The sequence below is a fragment of the Zonotrichia leucophrys genome, chromosome 1A (assembly GCF_028769735.1).
Source record: "Zonotrichia leucophrys gambelii isolate GWCS_2022_RI chromosome 1A, RI_Zleu_2.0, whole genome shotgun sequence".
NCBI lineage: Eukaryota > Metazoa > Chordata > Aves > Passeriformes > Passerellidae > Zonotrichia > Zonotrichia leucophrys.
Genome location: NC_088170.1, coordinates 48340542 through 48360984, shown reverse-complemented (window position 1 = coordinate 48360984; position 20443 = coordinate 48340542). Strand labels below are relative to the sequence as shown.

General features: G+C 35.4%; 1 protein-coding gene across 2 annotated transcripts in view; it reads left to right on the top strand.

The window, feature by feature from the left end:
- CTTNBP2 (cortactin binding protein 2) overlaps positions 1–20443 on the top strand; it is a 79174-nt gene that overhangs the window by 52997 nt on the left and 5734 nt on the right. For both annotated transcript variants that reach the window (XM_064702690.1, XM_064702691.1), the window contains 12 exons: positions 2883–3000; positions 5366–5632; positions 6956–7051; positions 7488–7567; positions 8671–8757; positions 8841–8940; positions 10701–10853; positions 11130–11317; positions 13688–13866; positions 17306–17511; positions 17740–17925; positions 19708–19768. In XM_064702690.1, coding sequence (XP_064558760.1) covers positions 2883–3000; positions 5366–5632; positions 6956–7051; positions 7488–7567; positions 8671–8757; positions 8841–8940; positions 10701–10853; positions 11130–11317; positions 13688–13866; positions 17306–17511; positions 17740–17925; positions 19708–19768 — 1721 coding nt within the window. The remainder of the gene's footprint in view (positions 1–2882; positions 3001–5365; positions 5633–6955; positions 7052–7487; positions 7568–8670; positions 8758–8840; positions 8941–10700; positions 10854–11129; positions 11318–13687; positions 13867–17305; positions 17512–17739; positions 17926–19707; positions 19769–20443) is intronic.

The following is a 20443-nucleotide window of genomic DNA, read 5'->3' as shown; positions in this document are numbered from 1 at the left end:
ACCTCTTATGGGACATGAGTAAAAAGAGGAAACATCATTACTTGAGATTTTCAAAGTTAAGGTGAGATGAATCCCACCCTGAATGCCAATTCATTGAATGTCATGTGCTTATAGATATTAGATGGACATCATTTCACTAGGAACAATTTTTCCTCTGTGAACGGGTGGAGAAGAAGAAATCTGAGAACCAGATTTGTGCAGACATACATTGTTTAATTTGTTATTTTCAGCAGCCTTTTTAGCAGGCAATGAAACATTTTTGTGAAGTTTGGATAACTGATGACATACAGGATGACCTAACAGGTCCTACTGATGACAAACAGGAGGATTTCTGGAAATTTAATATTACTTCTTGACATCAGAAGCTTTACACTTCTAACATGGACCATTCAAAGGACTTTTTTTTTATATGGTAGCTGTCAGTCAGATCTCACTAGGAAATTTTTTACCCAGGAAGAAAATAGAGGGTGCTAAACACAGAAGAGTGAATTTTAAGAAAATACAGTCCAAGACTTCAAAAATCAGCTGATGTTTTCATGCCTAGTTCAATGCCTTCATTATGTTTGCTTTTATTCCTGATAAACTTACATTCAAAATAGATATGCTCAAAATAGACACAGATTTAAGATTCAGTTAAGGTTACGAGTTTTTTTAGGGGCAGCCACTGCTTACTCAGCATTTGCATTACAGAGTCAGTGTTCCATTACCAGTGTCTGTTAGGCAGATGCAGATTCTCATTCCAGTTTCCACTCATACGAATTTAGATGGAGTTTTAAGATACTTGCTGTAATCTGCAAATACCTAAATAATGTGCACTATGTTGGCTCTTTCTGCAATAATATAATCCTCAGGAACTTTGAATTTAGGTTTCATTTTCTGTCTAAAACTACTTTGATTAGTGATCTCTCTGAAAGGTCTGACACTGGAAGTCTTCACGGATGTCTTTCATTAACAACTCCAGGGTTTGAGTTTCTAAGCACATTCTAAGTCAACTGCTTAATAAGATCTCCATTTGGGGTTGAGGGGGAGTCTCTTTGGTGATGAAGGTGATACACAGCTGATTCCTAGATACAATCAGATTCCTAGTTTTGATGTTGCAGAGACTATAAAATTGTATTTGATTTGATGCATTGATTGATTTGAGATATGTTTGGGATATTTAAAAGCTAAAAAAGCTTAATAGCCATGTCAAAGTGCTGTTAACACTTCGACTTTGTGCTCTAATCCATTATGTACACTGCATGTCATTCATTCCAGTGCATGATAACTGCATTTAAGCAGTGCTGGCACTTGCATCCTCTTGTTTTGAGATAGGTAGGGGCCATTCTTTACAGATTAATTCTGCTAGGACATCTTAGCTGTTATTTCATAGGCAGCAGAGACAACAAAAATCCTCATTTTACTAAGAAAATAAGCTTTATTTCTTTGTTCTGTCCCCACTTCTTCCTGCTTTGCTTCCCATTTTCAGCCTCATAGTTCAGTCTTCAGCCTTCTGCTGTTTTGCTATTCATTGCTTCTATTTGAGAGATATTGTTAACAAACTAACCTGTCAAGAACATATGTGCTTTTTTTTTTGCTTGGTATCCTTCTGGCAAGCTTAGTGAGCCTAAACAATTTTTTAAAGTACTTCTAGGTGCTATAACTACAGCCTGGTAAAATTTCACCTCACAGGCAGATTTGAATGAGCACATTTATGAAAGATCTGAGAGTGTCAGATATGGTGACAAAAGTTTCTATAGAATAGCTACAAAATAGTCAACCTGCAACTAGCCACTATTCCACATCAAAATACTCAATAGCTGCTTCTCTGTGTTTTTAAGGTTTGGTTTCTCTGCTATGGTTAACCCCAAACATTATCAATACAGTATTAACTATTATAATTTCCATTAGTTTCTTTTTTTTACAATATGGATGTGTCTTTAAAAGCATATCTGAGATGAAAAAGTTTACATGGTGGCCACCTGTGTTATTGCAGAATGATGGTCATTAGAAACAAGGACTTGATCCTTTTTCTGATTGTTGATCAATAAATTTGAATATGGTTTTATGAGAATTCTTTTATCTCACACATATTTGGGAGGATCTTTATATTGAATATTTTTTCATGTTACAGAATGATTCTACCAATCCAAATTTATATGCTAATATCTTGTTTCTAATTTTAATGATTTTCCCTTTTGTTGAGCATATGACATTTTTAGAGGGCATCATGTTGTCATCCACAAGATGTCCGTGCTCTGACTTAATAAAAATACATTTTTATATCACTGCATTCTTATGATGCTTGCAGAATTTCGGCTTTCTGCTTGCAGAACTTCTGCCAAAGAAGAGGCTTGCAAGGTGATTTAAAATTATTCCTTTTTTTGTGTTCCACTCAGGTGTCAGTCATGATGGAAACTCCTGCTTGGTGAATTATAAAGTGGAAACTGATTTTGTGGATTGTTACCTAAATAGATTCATTTAATAGTCTGTATTAAGCTTTAGAATTGCTTATTTAGTGTTGTTTGAATATTGAGGCCAAGATGTTCAAACCAGGATAATAGCTGGGTTTCTGTCTCCTTATCATTACCTAAACTTGTGGCCAGATGTAAGAATTTCCTAATTCAGCTAATCAAACTTGATGCTTAGAGACTGTAGAACCCTGGCTCTCTATGTTCTGCTTTTTTATAGTCATTATTTGAGACTTTAAAGTCTGCTATAAAATATTTTTACTCCTGGCTTTCAACTCTGTGAGAAACATCATTTTATCTATAGAAACTCTGTAGCTGATTGTCTTTGGAAATGCATGTGTAAGAATTTTAATTAGGAATCTAACTCAATGTTGGTAGAATGCTTTAGTGCAGCAAATGGACAAGTAAATAATACAGTTCCTACCTTTGCAGAACTGTCTAGAAATCCTTTGTAGCCATGGTGGACTAGAGGCTGAGAGAAAAGATAAGTGTAATCGAACAGTGCATGATGTTGCTACTGATGATTGCAAACATCTCCTAGAAAACTTAAGTAAGTAAATGCTATCAGCACTACATAAAAATGTTTTTAGTAAAGAACTTGTGGGGCAAGAATGAGAAATATGAAAAAGGTGGTTGTCACTCTTTTGGCACCACAATATTAAGTTACTTTGATCTAGCAAGTTTCTAGTCTCCAGATTTTGCAAAAGCATATGATAAAATGTTGTTGGAGGTTATTAAATTCCTCATGTCTTTGTTTCTAAACCATTTAAAAAGATGATACATACTGTACATTTGCAAATGTCCATATTCTCTTAGAATTTCTGAATTTAATATTAGTAATTACTTTTTCAAAAGCTGTTGCCCTCCTCTTATCTTTTCTTCAAATTCTTGCAGTTACTTAGTGGTGGGTAGCTGTCGAATTCCCTTAGGCTAAGATGAACATCTGGTCGTATCTGAATCTCCTTTTAGAGCATAGTTTATTTTGTCACTTATTGGTGAGGGGATTATTTGTTTGATTTTTCAAATATGTCTTAGAGACAACATCAAAGAACTTCCTTTTTACAGCATCAGTAACTTCTGTAAGATTGCTCTTCTATTGAAACCTGTCCTCTTCTTCCTTCTCTGTAAGTTTTCTCAAAACTCAGTAGAGCAGGCTCATCTGTGCATTTCTTGAGACAGAACTTAATTCATCCTCTCACTAGTTTTGTGGGTTTTATATCATTGTATAAATCTATATATATCTGTATCTCCAGATACAGAGAAAGATATCTAAATTTCTGTGCATGGTTAAAATTATGGCATTTGTAGATTTGTATGCTCTCTATTTTTTCATTCCTTTTTGGTGTTTGTCTTCTGGAATATAGGGATGTGGGTGGTTAAGTTCACTGGTTATCAACAAATTGAGGAAGTTTTCTGTCTGCTGCTTCTGATTTTCCTCTTCAGCTATTTTAAATCCCAGTTCTCTTACCATTTTACTGCAGGTTCAGAGGGGAATACAGCTCACTTTCTAATAGAAACTCCTCCATAGTCATCTTTATCAGACTGAAACAAATTTCTGATGGCTAAATCTGCAGCCTGGTTAATTAATGCTTCTGTTATTTCCATCAGTCTTAGTACCCTGTATCTCTGGTCATGCTTGTCATTAATCGAACAGCTTTTATCAGGTCAGAAGCTTTGGCCTCCCCTTCTCCTCTTCTTTATACCTTAAGCCAAGACTGCATTTTTGAGTAAGGTGCCTGGGTACCATTCTCTACCTTCCTCACACTCCAGAAAGGTTCCCACTTAGGACAGGAGGATCTGCTCTGACAGATGTGAAACACTGGGGCCAGGATTGCCCCCTGTGCCTTACAGGGCACATGCATTGAAGTTGAGGCATATTCTCTACCTCGGTCCTAGGGGCCTGTTACCTTGTGGAGAACCCTCTGTACTCCTCACAGCTCATTTCCCTGAGGTCCTGCCATCAGAAGGGCAAGCCTTTGATGCATTTCTCACAATTCCACATCTGAAAGATGCCTCTGAGTAATCTTTTCCCATTGGTAGGCTAGTGGGTTTAAATCAGAGCTTTTCTGACATCAGGAAAACTTCATTGGTTTGTATCAGCTGAAGATCTGTCTTCTGGACACAAAAGGGAAAAAAAGATCATGTTGCAAGACTTCATAATAATCTTACATGGCTTGTTTTTTATGGTGTACTTTTTAAAATATTATTTTAATTTTAATTTAACAACTTCTGAAATATATTGTTCAGCATGAAAATTAGAAGATAGTTTTCATTTTTAGTCATCTAAATGATCCTCAGAGACTGTTGCTTCTGTTGAGTTGTATTCCAAAGAGCACGATGTAAAATACTTCATAGTTTCTGGAATGTGCCTATAAATTTCCTTTTTTAACATTTTGTCAATTTGCTCTGTAGCAAATCAAATATACCCTTTCAAGTGCATTTTCTGTCTTAGCTCTTAGCTTTTTATTTAAATATGTTTGGCTCAGCTGTGTTTTCCACTTGTGCACTGGTGCCAGAAAATTATTTCCTACTTTGATAAGAAAAAAAATGTGCATAAACACAATGAACTGAAAAATTAAGACATTGCCTACCATCTGTCTTAATTTATAAGTAATTGGTCTATAAAGAGGAAATATAAGATTAAGTAAATTTTTTTTGTTTCCTCTTATTTAAGCATAATAATACTGAACTGTTTTTTGTAGAAAATTATAGATACCTTGGTATTTTCATTTCATTTTCATTTCACTGCTCTGATTTTGTGATGGCAATCTGTGCCGTTCTTTACCATTTGCTTCTTTGTAGCAGGAGTTATTTTGTAGCTTTCCTTTGTAATAATGGATGTTATTGGTTGATAATAATGGGATTATTTTGAGTTTTACAGTTTTTCTCATAGTTGGTGTTTTGTTTTTCAACAGATGCTCTTAATATACCTGTAAGGATTGCAGTCAGTGGCATTGAAGCAGTCCATTGTGGTGCAGAGGAATTTGATACAATATGTGCTTTAAATATCCGCAAGCAGACGTCATGGGATGATTTTTCAAAAGCAGTGAGTCAGGCAGTGACAAACCATTTCCAAGCAATCGCTTCTGATGGATGGAGGACCCTGGAAGATCTGTCATTTAATAGTGCTGCAGAATCCAACATTGGCCTCAGTGCAAGCAGTATACTTTCTGTCAAACTAGGTATCAATATTGGTTTTCATGATAAAGCAAAACTTGGGGCTGTTCTTGAATTTGTGAAACCTTCTAAGATAAAAATATCTTTGAATTATTGCATCTTTTAAAGCGTAGACTAAGAAAAACTAATATAAGATATGAAACTTTGAACTGTGCTGTCATGAAAGCATTCCTTACTTTTAGCTGTGTGTATGGAACAATTAATTATGTGCTTTAATATAATCTTGGAGATCACGAGGCCCTATGTTAATTAGTCTTTTAGTACTTCTGGTACTCCAGAGGAGAAATCCATATGTCAGGTGAAACTGAGTGCTGTGTGCAGTTTTGGATGCCACAGTATAAGGAAAAGCAATTAGGAAGAGTCCAAAGGAGACATGAGGATGGTGAAAGGCCTTGAGGGAGAGGCTGAGGTCACTTGGTCTGTTCAGCCTGGAGAAGAGGAGACTGAGGGGAGACCTCATTGCAGTTACAGCTTCCTCATGAGGGGAAGAGGAAGGGCAGATACTGATTTCTTCTCTGTAATGACCAGTGACAGGACTTGAGAGAATGGCCTTAGCTCTGTCAGGGAGGTTTAGGTTGGATATTAGAAAGAAGTTCCTCACCCAGAGGGTGTTTGGGCACTGGAACAGGCTCCCCAGTGCAGTGGTCACAGTACCAGCCAGAGTTCAAGAAGCATTTGAACAACGCTCTCAGGTACATGTGACTCTTGGGATGTCCTGTGCAGAGCCAGGAGTTTGACTTTTATGATCCTTGTGAGTCCCTTTCAACTCAGGATATTCTGTGGTCCTACAAAAACATTTCAAAGCCTGCATTGTTTCTTTACAGTGCATCCAGAATTTACAGTAAATACAGACTGTAAATCACCAGCATAGGTAAACAGAACTACTGTTTTACATAACTTCACTTAGAAAGGTACAAAAGAGAAATTTTTAGAATTATGCAAAATTGGCCAAAATGTGATGGTCTTAGTAACAGTTGTATAGGTTTCTGAAAATCCATGTACTTCATCTTAAATCTCCTTCCTTCCTTCCTTCACCTTCCCATCAGCAAAACTGAACCCTGGTCACATTAGACTGGGCAAATTATTCTATTTTACGTGTAAAGATAAAAAGACAGGCTAACTGTTTAACTTGTATCTCAACTGGCAGAAGATACTAGTGACTTCAGCTGTATATCAAATGATAGCATGATTTAGTACATCTCACAGGACTGGTTTGTTGGTCAAATTTGTCAGTGTATGCACACAGTCTTTGTAAGCAAGTGAATATGCTTGCGTATAGGACACTATATACATACAAGGAATATCTCTCTCTTATTTTTTTTTAACAGGAAACATTACATGGTCAACAGGTCAGATTTTTTCCCAGCCACCATGGGACTTTTTGAAGAACAATAGAGCTGAGCATATCACAGTGTTTTTGTTTGGTAATTTTCAAGTCATAATTTTTCAGTTTTGAATGTTAAGATACTCCATATGAAATACATCATTTGAGAGTCATTTGCTACTGGTTTTGATGTTCATTGTTGCTTGATTCTCAGAGACATCATATCTGTTCAGTTGTTCAACTAGATTTTAAACTGTCTACAACATTTTCTGGTATTTCTGCGCCAGAAAATATGCTGCACATAAAAGTCTTTCTGCCTTTTTCAGGCATATAGTAGTGTATATATTGCTTATGTCATGGATACCCGTGAATCTGTGATGCTAGATAAATGTCTTTCATTTACTCAGCATTTCAATTTGCATAGCCTCTAATTATAAAAGTTAACTGCAGAATACTGCATGAAAATCATATGTATCAGTCAGACATGCATGTAAACGTGAGAAATTCACCAAAGTCATTTAATGTCTCATTTAAAGGACCTCATGAAGGCTGTTTAAACAGTGTGACTTATGCATCCATGATCCATCTTCAGACACTTCAGAATTATCTCCGCCTGGTCAGTAATAAGCTTGCTTCTCTCTGCATGCTATTTTTTTTGTCGAAATACTTCTGTAATAGTGTTGATCAAAATTGGGATATTTTTTCTCTGTGAAAGAACATCAAGCCTTCTAAAAAATTTAATTGGATGAAAGCTATTTTAAAATAAAGTTCCCGCTAAATTTACCCTTAACTTTAGTCTTGTGAGGGCATTAACTTTCTTCTTTAAATAGCTGCTATCTGATTAACTGAATTGCTTAAAAATATATTAAAAGCTCTCTGATGTCTTAATTGCTTTCCAAATTTATTTTATTCCACTTTTGGAAGAGAAAGTAAATTAGAATAACATTCACGTAAGCAATTATTTGAGATGTGAACTTTATTACTAGCTTATGTAGAAATCTCCTGTAACACAACTTATTTAATACCACAAAATGTAAGGATAATTGAATAATATGAGATAACTTTCATAGATAATTTCTTTTAACATTGCATCAAATCAGAACTAGTTTAGAACCTGCTTAATTTCTGCTGTGTCCTTGGATAATATTTTATGTTGTCAGGAGAATGTGCCACAGGTTTCTGTTGTATTCAACCATATTGCTGAGAGATTACAGAGATATGAGTATATTCCCTTGCTGACATTTTAGGGGTAAAACAGAGGTAGATTAAAAAAATTGTTCTACCATACTGATAACATGAACCTATTTCTACTGCAAATGAAGTCCTCAGTCTCAATCCTTAACTTAGTAGTGACTAAACTGATTATTTTGACATGTTTCTGATGTATATATTTTAATTCAAGATCAAGAAAATATTTGTGATTACTAAATTTGTTCTTCCAGATGACTGTTTTAGGTTTTAAAGCCTGATGTAACAAAATACCTTGCTATGTAGTTTTACAAATTAGGATATAAATTTATCAATATATTTTGAAGATGTTGTATGCAAATAATGTCTACTTTGAAACTAGTATAGTAAGGATTACCAACTCCAGTAGTGCAAATCAAACAGTTTTGTCTTTTAGGTGCCGATTGTGTCATCTAGGTTTAAAAAAATCCAAGTCTGAATTACAAGAATAATTTATTTATGAAATAAATATTTATATTTATCTGTCTGTAGGTTGAACAATACCGTAATGTCATTTTCCATGGTCCAGAAGGAAGTTTGCAAGATTATATAGCATATCAGATAGCGGCCTGCATGAAGGTATTTGCACAAACATATCAAGTGAATTAGTCCATAAACCAGAGTTTTCACTATTTCACCAAATATATAAATTTTCAACACAGCAAAAGCAAGAGGCTGCAGGATCTACATGTGAGATTGTTAAAGTGGAAGTGGATGCTGGTTTCTCCAAGGAGCAACTTGCAGAACTGTTCATCAGTAATGGTAAGGTTATTTCAGAAAGACTTGTTTTGGTGATTTGTAGGAAAATTTTTAATGATGCAAAGTAAAAAAAAAAAAAACATAAAAGCATTTTGCATAGTCAGTGGCATGTTTTAATGGAACCCAGTTTTTCAGGTGCTTGGGGCCAGTTGTCTGAGTCTAAACTGAGGGAGAGCTGAGCACAAAAGCGCTCCCAATAAGGAGCTCTTTCAAAAGTTCATGCCATTTAAGTAAAACCAGTCATTTTAAATATTAATTTCTGTCTCATTCTTTTTTCCCTTTGTTTATGATCCTTTAAAAGTTGATGGCTCTGGTTCAGATCTCCTGAATCAGAACTGAAGGTCTACTGTGTGTGCTCATGAGCAGAAGCAGAGCCATCCTGTCAGGCTGTACAATGCCATGCAGTGCCCTGTTGTGTTTGTTCTTGTACTGCCTGGTGTAACTGCAGTCTGCAGCAGTTCTTTCCTCCAAGGAAATCCTGGTCACAGTTCCCAGGATAGCTTGTGCCAGTGATTATTCCCACATGTCACTTTCAGTGCCATGGCACTGGTGGGAAAGAAGAGACCATTTAGTCAGAAGTCAGCCAGGCCTTGGTGCTCGGCCTGGAGGCAAGAATGTCACTTGTAGTTTGGTTTGTTTACTGGCCAGTGTCTCTTAGGAAAGCTGCTTCTTTTGGATGCTTTATTCTGTGTCAGCAACACACTCTTTTTAATAGTCTGGTTTTGCATTTCAGCATGTTGCTTCTGATTGTGTCTCATTTTTCTGCCAGCTTCTTTCCCTACTGTTCTGCTACATCTCCTTTCCTAAGAGAGCATTTGTCCTCTAAATGAATCCATCAGACACAGAGAGGGTACCTGTCCTCCCTCCTTTCAAGCTGTAGCCTCTTAGTAAAAGAGGGCAGTAATAGTCAGGAAACACCAACTAAATAGCAATGATCAGATACAATCAGTTGCTGTAAGTTTTGCCTTATAACAAGTCAATTTCTTTAATGACCTTTGTTAGTACCACCTTCAAAAGGTTGTGAAACAGTGCAGGGCACAATATATTCCAGATAAGTGTTTATATTTATGTCTGTGTTACAGAAGCATTCACCTGGGATTTAGTGTTGCAAGAACACTTGCAAAGCTGTGTCTTCTTTAAGCAATAAGATGTTAAAATCAGGAAAATTAAAGGAAAATATTTAAAATGTTAAAAAATACAGAGATGTCATTTTAATGCCTATTAGGTTCAGCTGATACTAGGTTTGCCTCATACTAGCTCTGATTATTTGAGTGATTCTTAAAGATATTGAAGGAAGTTTTGAAGAGAAAATTATTCTACTATCTCATAGAATGATAAAGTCTCTTACAAACGTGGACTCTTCTTAAACCTTTTATCACTAAATGATGTAAAGAGTACATGTTAAAAGTTTAAGCTGTAGTACAGCAAATGATACTAATGTTTGAAGATGTCTTTGCTATCTTTTCTGTTGTATTTATATTCAGTGTACTGAAATCTTTCCTATCTATGAAGATCCTGTTATAGACATTTCAGGAATTTATTTTAATCATAGTTTTCAGGTTGTTTCTTAATATACAGTATGATATTATTTCTATTGTTTGATTTTATGCTTTCAATTTTAAACTTTGTCTGGCTGGCATGTAAATAAGTTAAAAAGGAAAAAAAATTAAAAATCTTTCATTGCACTAATAGCAGTAAATTCTGTATATATAAAAAGAAGTAAATTTTCCTAAGTATGCATTAATAGGATTTTTGTATTTCAGCTTGTTTGATCCCAGTGAAACAGCCTCCTGTAAACAAGACAACAATTGTGATTTTAGAAAATCTGGAGAGAGCTTCTTTATCTGAATTACTTGGAGATTTTCTAGCACCTCTTGAGAATCGGAGTTTGGAAAATCCCTGCACTATTCAAAGAGGTATTTAAAGAATTTGGTTTGCTGAGATGTTTTTACTACAGTACAGTTTTATTGTAATATATGGCAGAAAGGGAATGGGAGAAAAATGTAATTTGTTCAGTTTTTATATTTTATTGTAAACAGTTGTTCTTAACAAAGATACCATATTTTTTAGCTAATTTGTGGTGCTTTGTGGGTTGTTTTTCATTTCTAATTATGTCACTGCTTCTTGCTTCTATATGAAATAATGTCAAAGCTTTGAGTGTTTCAGTTAAGTGTTTTATGGTTCCTTTTTAGCAAATGGAGTTTCTGGTGCTTTTTACTTTCATGAGAACTGCTTTTTACTGGGGACCATTGCAAAGTGCCATCTTCATGGCTCTGACCTGCTGGTTCAGCAGCATTTCCGTTGGGTTCAGCTTCGGTGGGATGGGGAGCCAATGCGAGGCTTGCTTCAGAGGATTTTAAGGAGAAAAGTAATAAACAAGGTAAGAACTCAAATCAACTTCAGCAGTTATGTTCATCACCAGGTCTGTGAAATATGGATGATGGTAATGCCAAAAGCAGAGCAGGTAAGTTGTTTCAGGAAAAGAAGCATTTAATTCTGGGAAGATGCAGGCTGTGTATGTGGAAATGTTGTGCTTGGTCCCACAGAAAGGTGTATGGTCGTGGCTAATTGGCATAATCGGCTGGTTGCCTGTCAGCTGCATGAAACATCCTTCATTAATTTTTTTCAACATCTTTCATTCTTCTGAGAATTATAGTAAAAATCAGTTTAACAAACATACATAGTCTCTTCTTCAAAGAATTTATTCTCAATATCTAAAATAAGATAGTCAGATAATGTGTTTGCTCTAAGTTTTAAGCAGAAAAATATTTTCTATGATTCTCAAATCAAAAGAGGGGCAAATTATATAATTAGAAAAGTGGTTTTGAGCTAATAGATCTGCTGAAGCTGGAACAAAAGTTCAAAATAAAATGAGGATGGGAAGTCTGTTTTAAATTCATAAATAAACAAAAATGGGAAATGAAAATAAAGATGTAGGTAAAAGAGGAATAGTGGACTTTCAGAAGTTATTTGGAATACCATTTGTGTGGTAGCAGCTATTACCAACAGTCAGGCACTGTTAGACATTGGCAGAGGGAGTTTAATCAAAACAGCTGCAAAGGAAAATAATCTTGGCAGCAGTTTTGAACAGGCTTAAAAAGGGAGATTGTTCTAGGAATAGAAAAAAACTGCCAGTAATAAAGAGTCCTGTTATGGAACAACAGACCTACTGTCAGTTATGAGTGTTCAGCTGGAAGTGTCTTGGTTATCCTTGGGGATGTCATCTCCTGTACCCTTTGCCACAGTTCTCATCTCTAAAGGCTTACTGATTCAAAGAGATCCTGCAGAGGAAATGTGAAGTATTTGAACATTTCAGCCAGGATAATGAGGAAATTTAGAACCAAATTACAGAATAGAAAAAAAGAACCATGGGAAATCTATGAAACTCTTAATAGACTACTTTTCTTAGATTATATTTTTTAAGTTATGACTTGTTCATAATCAAAGGCTGCATCAGACTTACTCTGCCAAACTGGTTTGGCTAGAAGAACTTGCAGCATCAAATAACAGATGTCATTTTCAAGCTATTTTTTTGGGAGCTTGAAAGAAATCCTTAGTCTAATAGATTAGAATTTGACTATGTAATAGGCTCCTACCTCTGACTGAAGTTGAACAGAATTTGGGTACTAATCTCATAAAGTTTAATTTCTCTCAAGCATATATGCAGATGGTGGCTATTTGGGGAAAAAAAGCCATGTGTCTTCCTGGATCTTCCCTAATTAAATATTGAAATGCCCAGTGTGGTAGCACATTTTTTGAACGTGCTGTATGTAAACTCAAATACATACATGTGCCGTATGTAAACTCAAATGCCAGTTGGTACAGGACTTAAAATAGTGGATTGCAAAGTCAAAAACAGAAGAAAGATTAATCTGTTGTAAAACTCTAAAGCAAAGTACAAACATGTATTGTTAGAACCATGGACTATTTCAAAGAACATTGCTCTGTACTATGGTACCTTGTTTATGCTGTAATATTCACGTGTTCAGGTGAAAAGGTCTTTTTTGCAGTTATTTTGATCCATTAGGTTGTATGGGAACAGTTTTAATGTGTTTCTACTTTAAGTTCACCTATAGACTCTATCAAGAGGCTCTGGCTTCAGTGCTGTCAGTTACTATCCCTCGTGCATCTTTTAATGCCTCCTTTAATTTAAGCTTTTACAGAGGATAATCCTAGGACTAGGATGATGAAGACTGTAATTTGAAGTCAGAGGAAACAGAAGATTTTTCTGGCACTAAATAATTTGCCCTTAACAAGGCAGACTGAAAACACAAGTCTTAGAGGAAGACATCTTTTCTTCACTGCTACTAGATCTAAAATCAATATGGAAATCCACTGGGCATATGTCTGGATCAGATACTCCTGTTGAGTGCAATTGGGCATTTTTTAATAATGCTTTATTTGCATCATATACATTGCATTGTATATGGTACATATCTCTTGTAATCCTAATCTTAAACACTGTAGAAAACCACTGCTACCAAAATTTCTGCCTTAGTTTCCCACAAGAAAGTAAAGGCATGTCAGTTTATTGATAAGGATATATCTGTTGAAGTGTAGTTGGGAAAATAAGTTTTAATACAGCAAGATGTCAATATATTCTATAAAAAGGTTTGACTTGTTCTTGACTGTTCCTGATCTTTTCATAGCAACACATGCAATAAAAATAGCACCAAGCCTTCCTGGAGTTTCAAGGGAAGTGTTCGCAGTTCTGGTCTTATGCCATGTCAAACATCTTTTCCCTCTGCAGTTCAGAGGCAAAGTGCCTCCTCCATGTGATCCTGTGTGCAAGACCATAGACTGGATTCTGGCTGTTTGGCACCAGCTGAACTCTTGCTTATCACGTCTGGGAGCACCAGAAGCACTTATGGGGCCAAAGCATTTCTTCTCCTGTCCTGTGGTTCCAGGGCACAGCCAAGCAACAGTCAAGTAAGAGTTTTGTTTCCTGTTTGGTGCTGTTCAGTGCCAGCTAGATACTTACCACAAACGTAGTAGTTGTGTTTCTCCCAAAACCCTGCTGACTCTGGAACCTTAAAAAGGCATTTTAATTTAAATTGCCGAAAGGTTTAAACTTCTGTTGGCTATTTAATTACTAGAAGAGCAATTCTGAAGGACACAATTGGGAAATGGGTATCTAGTACTACACCAAAGTCAGTCTTCTTGTGATCTTCCATTTATTTTCTGACACAGAGGTTAAAAGATTTAAGAAAAGTTGGTAGACTCTCCTTTTGAAGTTGTATATAAAGGAAGTTTCGAGAATGATTTCTCACTCTTTTAAATACATGGTATAATTTAAAGACATATATACATACAGTTTAGAGATATATTATCTTAGGAAGTAGGGCAGTGTGGTACAGTGAGTTCAGTGCTGGTCAATAAGTTTAGTTCGTTTAGTATATAAGTTTAGTTACACATATGGCTAGCAGGCCACTAACATTAAAAATATTAAAAAATAATGGAAATTTTGGCTTTTCTCACCTACAATTGCATAAACATCTAATCACATTCCAACTCCAAATGCTAGCAAATGATAAAAGAAATAATTACAGAATTTTAAATTATATTAATTTCACACTAAGATGTTGTTTGGCTGTATCAAAAAGGTAATAAGGCTCTAATTAAGATTCAAATTTACTCAGAACTGAAATATAACATTGATTTCTGGGGATGTGACATAACTTTTCTCACCAGTCAGGTCACCCCTTATCTGACCTGTTTCTCTTGTACCACTTTCTGCTGACCCTTTTCCCAGGAGCTTCTGCTTAACACACAAGGGAGGGTGCATTGCTTAGCATGTGCAGAGGCTGTCTCATTTTATGTTCTGTCTGCAGATCTTGATACATTTTGCTTGTTTATTTTCCGTTTTATTCTCAAAAAGTACAGGTTAGATACTAATCTTCAGAGTAATTATCAAAGTCTAAATGTGGACATAAGATTGACTTGAAATTGTATGGGTGCTGGGAAATAAAAAAAGAATACAGCATACCATGCATCTGTTTCCCATCTTCCTGATCAATCATGTCCTCTGAGATATTTTAATAATTTATTTATTGCAGTGGCATTAACAGAGGACAGAAAAACTATTCTTTAGATATCTTAGTTATACATTTCTGAGTCTGGATTTCTTCTTAATGTAACTGTGACTGGGTTTCACAATGCTTTATTTTGAGTACAACCCTAAAATACTGTTTATTGTAGTCATATGCCATCTGACTTCTCATTTTAATGGAGTTTTTGTCCACTAATAAACAATTAAAAAGCACAGCTCCAGTGAGCTCTTACTGGACACTTTTAGTTTAGCAGCATGATGGCTAACTGTGTGGTCATGTAATAAATAGCTTTCAATTAGCAGCTCACTGATTGATTGCTGTTATTTCAGTCTAATTAACCACTCCTTTCCTCTTGCCCCTCCTCTCCACTGTGCTATTCTGATGCTTTTTGCATTTAGTAAAGCTCCTCTGAGTCAGTCCAATTCATTAGGACAGCAAACAGCTTTCTACAAATTGGGTTCCCTCTGGGTTCAGTGTTAGCATGAGACAGGAGGAAGGAGCAGCAGCAGGGCAGGCAGGGAGAGCGTGTGACAGGAAATTGTTCCCTGCTGTGTGTGTCATGTAGCTTCACCTACTTTGGTGAGTAGAGTGAATTAATGAAGAAAATTTTAACTACATTTTTTTCTTGGTTTAGGTTTAGGGAACTGAAGATGATGTTCCAACAGGAATGACTTTCACTTTGCAGCCCTTTTTGAGGGGTGGGAGTGTGTTATACCTTCCCTAAGTATCAGCTATATCAAAGAATGGGGGACTTGATCAAGATGAGCAAAAATTTAAATTGAATTTAAATACAAGGTTGGAATTTTATTTAGAGAGCATGCCCATCCATTGTTAATTAGATTAGAATGGCCTCAATTAATTTTATCTTTGCAGTGTTCATTCCTGACCATTTATACTGGCAGTATTGCAAAATGTTGAAAGCTTACATAGGCAGAAATTAGAAAGAGAGAGTTCTTTATGACTAAATTACAAGCAGTTGTTTATTTTGGTAGCTTAGCTAGCAGAAACAGACTGTTACTATATGGAATAATATCTACAACATTGTGCTAAGGAAGCTTCAAGGTCCTTCAAGGACTCTCTGCAGTACACCTTTTACATCATATTTTAACAAATGTAGTAATTATTTTTTAAGTAATGTGACTTTATCAAGCTTATAAAAGCACTTTGAGCATTTATATATCATAAAAGCTCAATCTTATGCTTCACAACTGTCATAAATATGTCTTTCAAATAGCTCATGCATTCTAACTTTAAAAAAATTGGGAAAAAAACCCCAAACAAAACAAAAAGTCATCATAATATTTTATGTGATGAGATGGCTTCAGTGTATCAATATATCCAGAAAAATCATCCATTTAAGTCAAACAGACATTTTAGCCTTTGTGTTTTCTGAATGGATTTCTGCAAAGCTGAACTCAGCATGATAGTCTATAATTTCTTATAGACCTTTAATATAAACCATCTGACTCAATCTTAGCATCTTCCTCCTGTAACAAGATATAAGAATAAGCATAAAGAGTTGGAGTTGATCTAAAAAGATTGTCTCAGTGTCGATTGTAGATGTGAGCTGAACCCTAAGTCTGAAATTCTAGCCTTTATCCCCAGAGAACTCCTAAGTTATGAGAAATAGCATTTATTTTTCCCTAACAAAAATTTTTCACTTCTTTGGTAATACAGCATAATGCTTCTCTCTCAGAAAAGCAAAAGTCCCAGAAGACTCTTTAATCAAATTTTGAATTAAAAAATCAGACCCAGTCTCTAAAGCAGACAATCTGGAATATCCACAGCATCCTGGAAACACAGTTCACCATAGATCAAATAAACAAAAGAGGAGTAAAAGCAAGGCAGCTGTTTGAATAGAAATGTCTTGTAAACTGGACAAGTTTGGAAATGGAAGAACACTGGAAGGGGTACAACCATAAGTGAATATCTCCTTTTTTCCATGCTGGCAGCAAATAGGCTAGGAATTAACACCTGCAAGCATGGAAATTTCTCCATGCACTTTAAGAAAAAAATTGTATATATATGAACATGCATCTTTCTGGGACATTTTTTTTTGCCTTTAAATGAAAAGGATGTTTTATATTATCTGAAGGACAAAAAGCATTAAGTCTGGGGTAAGTTTGTCAAGGCGAGCTAAAGAAATTTAATCAAATATTTTAATCTAAAACAATAAGTAAACCCTTCCTTAAATAAAATCAGTCCCTCTCTGAAATGGGATGCTTCTTTAAAATGCAAAATCTGATATGTTACCAAAGTATAAACTCACAGGTTTTGATAGTTGCTTTTGAAGTTAAAGGATTGGTTTTGTACCACAGGTGGATGTCCAAGCTATGGAATGCTGTGATAGCTCCCAGAGTACAAGAAGCAATACTCTCCAGAGCCTCTGTGAAAAGACCATCTGTACCAGGACAAGCAATAGCCAAAAAAAGTCCTAGCCAAGGGCAACAGGCTGTTGTTAAAGCTGCTCTCAGTATCTTACTAAATAAAGCTGTTTTGCATGGCTGTCCTCTACCCAGACCAGGTAAGAGTGAACTGTCTGAAAGCCAAGTAGTTGTGCATTGCTGAACTGGGGCTTTTTACTGCTTCCTTCCAATTTTAAAACTTCCACAAAACATAGCTCTGGTTCTGAAGGGAGGTGGTGGGGTTAAAAGTATTTACTGTCATTAAACTAAGTAGTTGTATAATGTATTCCAAGAAGAACCATTTGCAACAATCAGTTCTTCTTAACACTGTTTTACTTTTGTTTCAGAGCTAGATAATTATATAGCAGATTTTAAGGGAGGAAATTTTCCTTTATCTGTGGCTTCAAGCTACAAAAATTGCAGTAAGAAAAAAGGTGAGAATGCTTCTTGGAGAAAAGTGAGCACAAGTCCTCGCAAAAAGTCAGGCCATTTGTCCTCCCAGTCATGGAATAAGCAGGAGACAAATACTGAAGGTAAATAAAGCTTTTCATTTTCAGTTCTGAAAGTTGTGTGTAGATGCAAATCAAATGTTTCTCCTGCATGAATTAAAATTTTTCAATTAAATGACACTTATATTTATGTTCACCAGTAAGATACTGTTTATTTTTTTCCCCCCAAAATTACTTCTTTGTGACTGTGAGGTGTCCTAAGTAAGTTTGGTTGTTCTAATGCACTTTCTGCTGTCAGATAACAAGGCAGGCATTGGTTCACATGGTGCAATTATAAGCAGTGCTTCCACCTCTGAGTGTATGGAATTACACTGAAGCAGTTTCTTCTCCAATACCAGATGAGAGAAAGCTTCATTACTTTGTTGGTATTCCTTAGATTTGTTCCAAATTTACAGCATACATACTTCTTTGAGTTTCCTTACCCTTCCTTTATAACTTCAACACGATTATTACTTCCGAGTGAATGCAGCTAGAAATAAATGAATACCTTGCTCCCCAGATGATGCATCCCTTTTTCAGTCTTACTAGAAAAATTGAGTAGAATGGTCTAGAAGCCCTGCAGTGAAAGAAAGATCTTCAGGTGTAAATTGAAGATTTTGAATTGATTTTCACTTCAATTGCAAAAAATAAATGTAAATTATTGTGTGTAGTCACAGATACTGTAAGGTTTTCAATCATCTTCAGTATGTTGTTTGATAAAGAAGACTTTATATAACTGATATACAGTTATATAAATCTTATCTAGATCTGTGCATCTGTGTAAATGTGGAAGGTATATTAGTGCTGATGCTTTTGAAAATTCTGTTCACCTCAAGATCATGTCATATAATAAGCAATTTTATTACACATATATTATTAGAGACATACATTATTACAAATAATGATAGATACTATATAATGATATATAGATATATTCAGAAGCAACATTATTCTTCCAAAGGAGACCTATTTCTAGAAGGAAAACTTGGTATTATTGTAACTAAATACAATATGAAACAGAAAAACTTCAAGGGGAATAAAACCAAAGTGCTTGCTTTCTGAAAATAAAGGTAACTACTTGAGAGGGAAGATTTAGGAAGAGAGAGAAGGCTTACACAGACATACACACACACACACACATACATTTTAGGAACAGTAAGATTGTAGCCTAAATTACCACATATACAAAGAACCAAAATACTTGATGCTTGCTACTTTGCAGCATTAAAATGAGCAATTCATTTCTTCAGCCCTTGTTCAGAAAGAAGTTTGCTTTTTCTGACTGAAACTAATGTCCTGATTGCCAGTTCTCTGTTTGAATTGGGAATTTATCTAATCCCACTAAGAGGATTAAAGAAATAATGAACATGTTGTTGTATTTTGTACCTGAGAATGTTCTTGGAATCCAGTTAATATCTGTGAATATGAGTTATAAATGGAGCAGTCAATTAAGTTTAGTATTCTTCTATTTTGGACTGTCAGAATCAAATGCTGTTGCTGTTTCCAGTAAAGGTAAATTATTTAATTTTAAGTAATGAAGAAATTTCTCTTGGGAAGAACCAGGAAGGGTTGTTCAAAAGCCTAACACAGAAACCTCATGTCCTCTCTTTCACAAAAGCTTAGACAACTGATCCCCTATTTGCCATTTCAGCAGTTCCTTATGCTACCCTAAACATTTTCAAGGGATGTATTCTGATCTTTGACAGACCCTGTTGATGTAATTAGTTAGTAAATGGGAACACATTTTCCCTGTTTATCACAGATTTTAGAATAAAGAAATCAACACACATGGTAACACACTAACAAGTCAGTCTCTCTTTTGTGCAGGTATAAAATCTAAGACTGTGTTGCAACCAAACTGTAAGAAAAGAGCTTCTCTCACCACAAAGTGAGTTTTAATTTCTGGTATTTGTGACACTTGGCAAAAAATAAAGATGATAGCATTCTGTTGTAAAGCAGTGCACCATAACTAATAGATCAGTAGTTTTTTGGTAATGTTTTGGTCCCATATGTGAAGAAAGGAAATATTCTTAACTTTCCATTTCTGAGAGAAAATAAAATTTATATACTTTGATATAATTTTAGAATCCATTTCTTTATTTAAAGCCTTGCAGCACTACCTGTCTTTTTACGTAACAGAATAGTCTATGAATTAAGAATATTATGTAACACTTACTCTGCCTTGAAAAGTTGACCGTATGCTTTTATCAGCTGGCATTATATTTTAAAAACTCCTCTGGCTATTTCAGCTTGCTGAATGGCAATTCAAGATGGAATAGTACATGCACTTTAGTCCCACTGATACAGAGTTTCCTTGAGAAAGTGTATGAATTAGCTAGAGGGAACTGCAGTTGAGACTTCACTTCAATCTGAAACCTCAGTTCTACCTTATTCATAGGCACAGAGAAAATAGAATATTTATGCTTCCAGTACGCCAGAGGTTTTTCTAAGTGTTTGGAATTATTTCCAAAGAGCAGAGTGGAATGAAATTGCTGCATCTTAAAAAGAGAAGAGTCTGAAAATACTAGAAAGAGGAATCCTTTGTTAGAGTTTCAGAATAGAG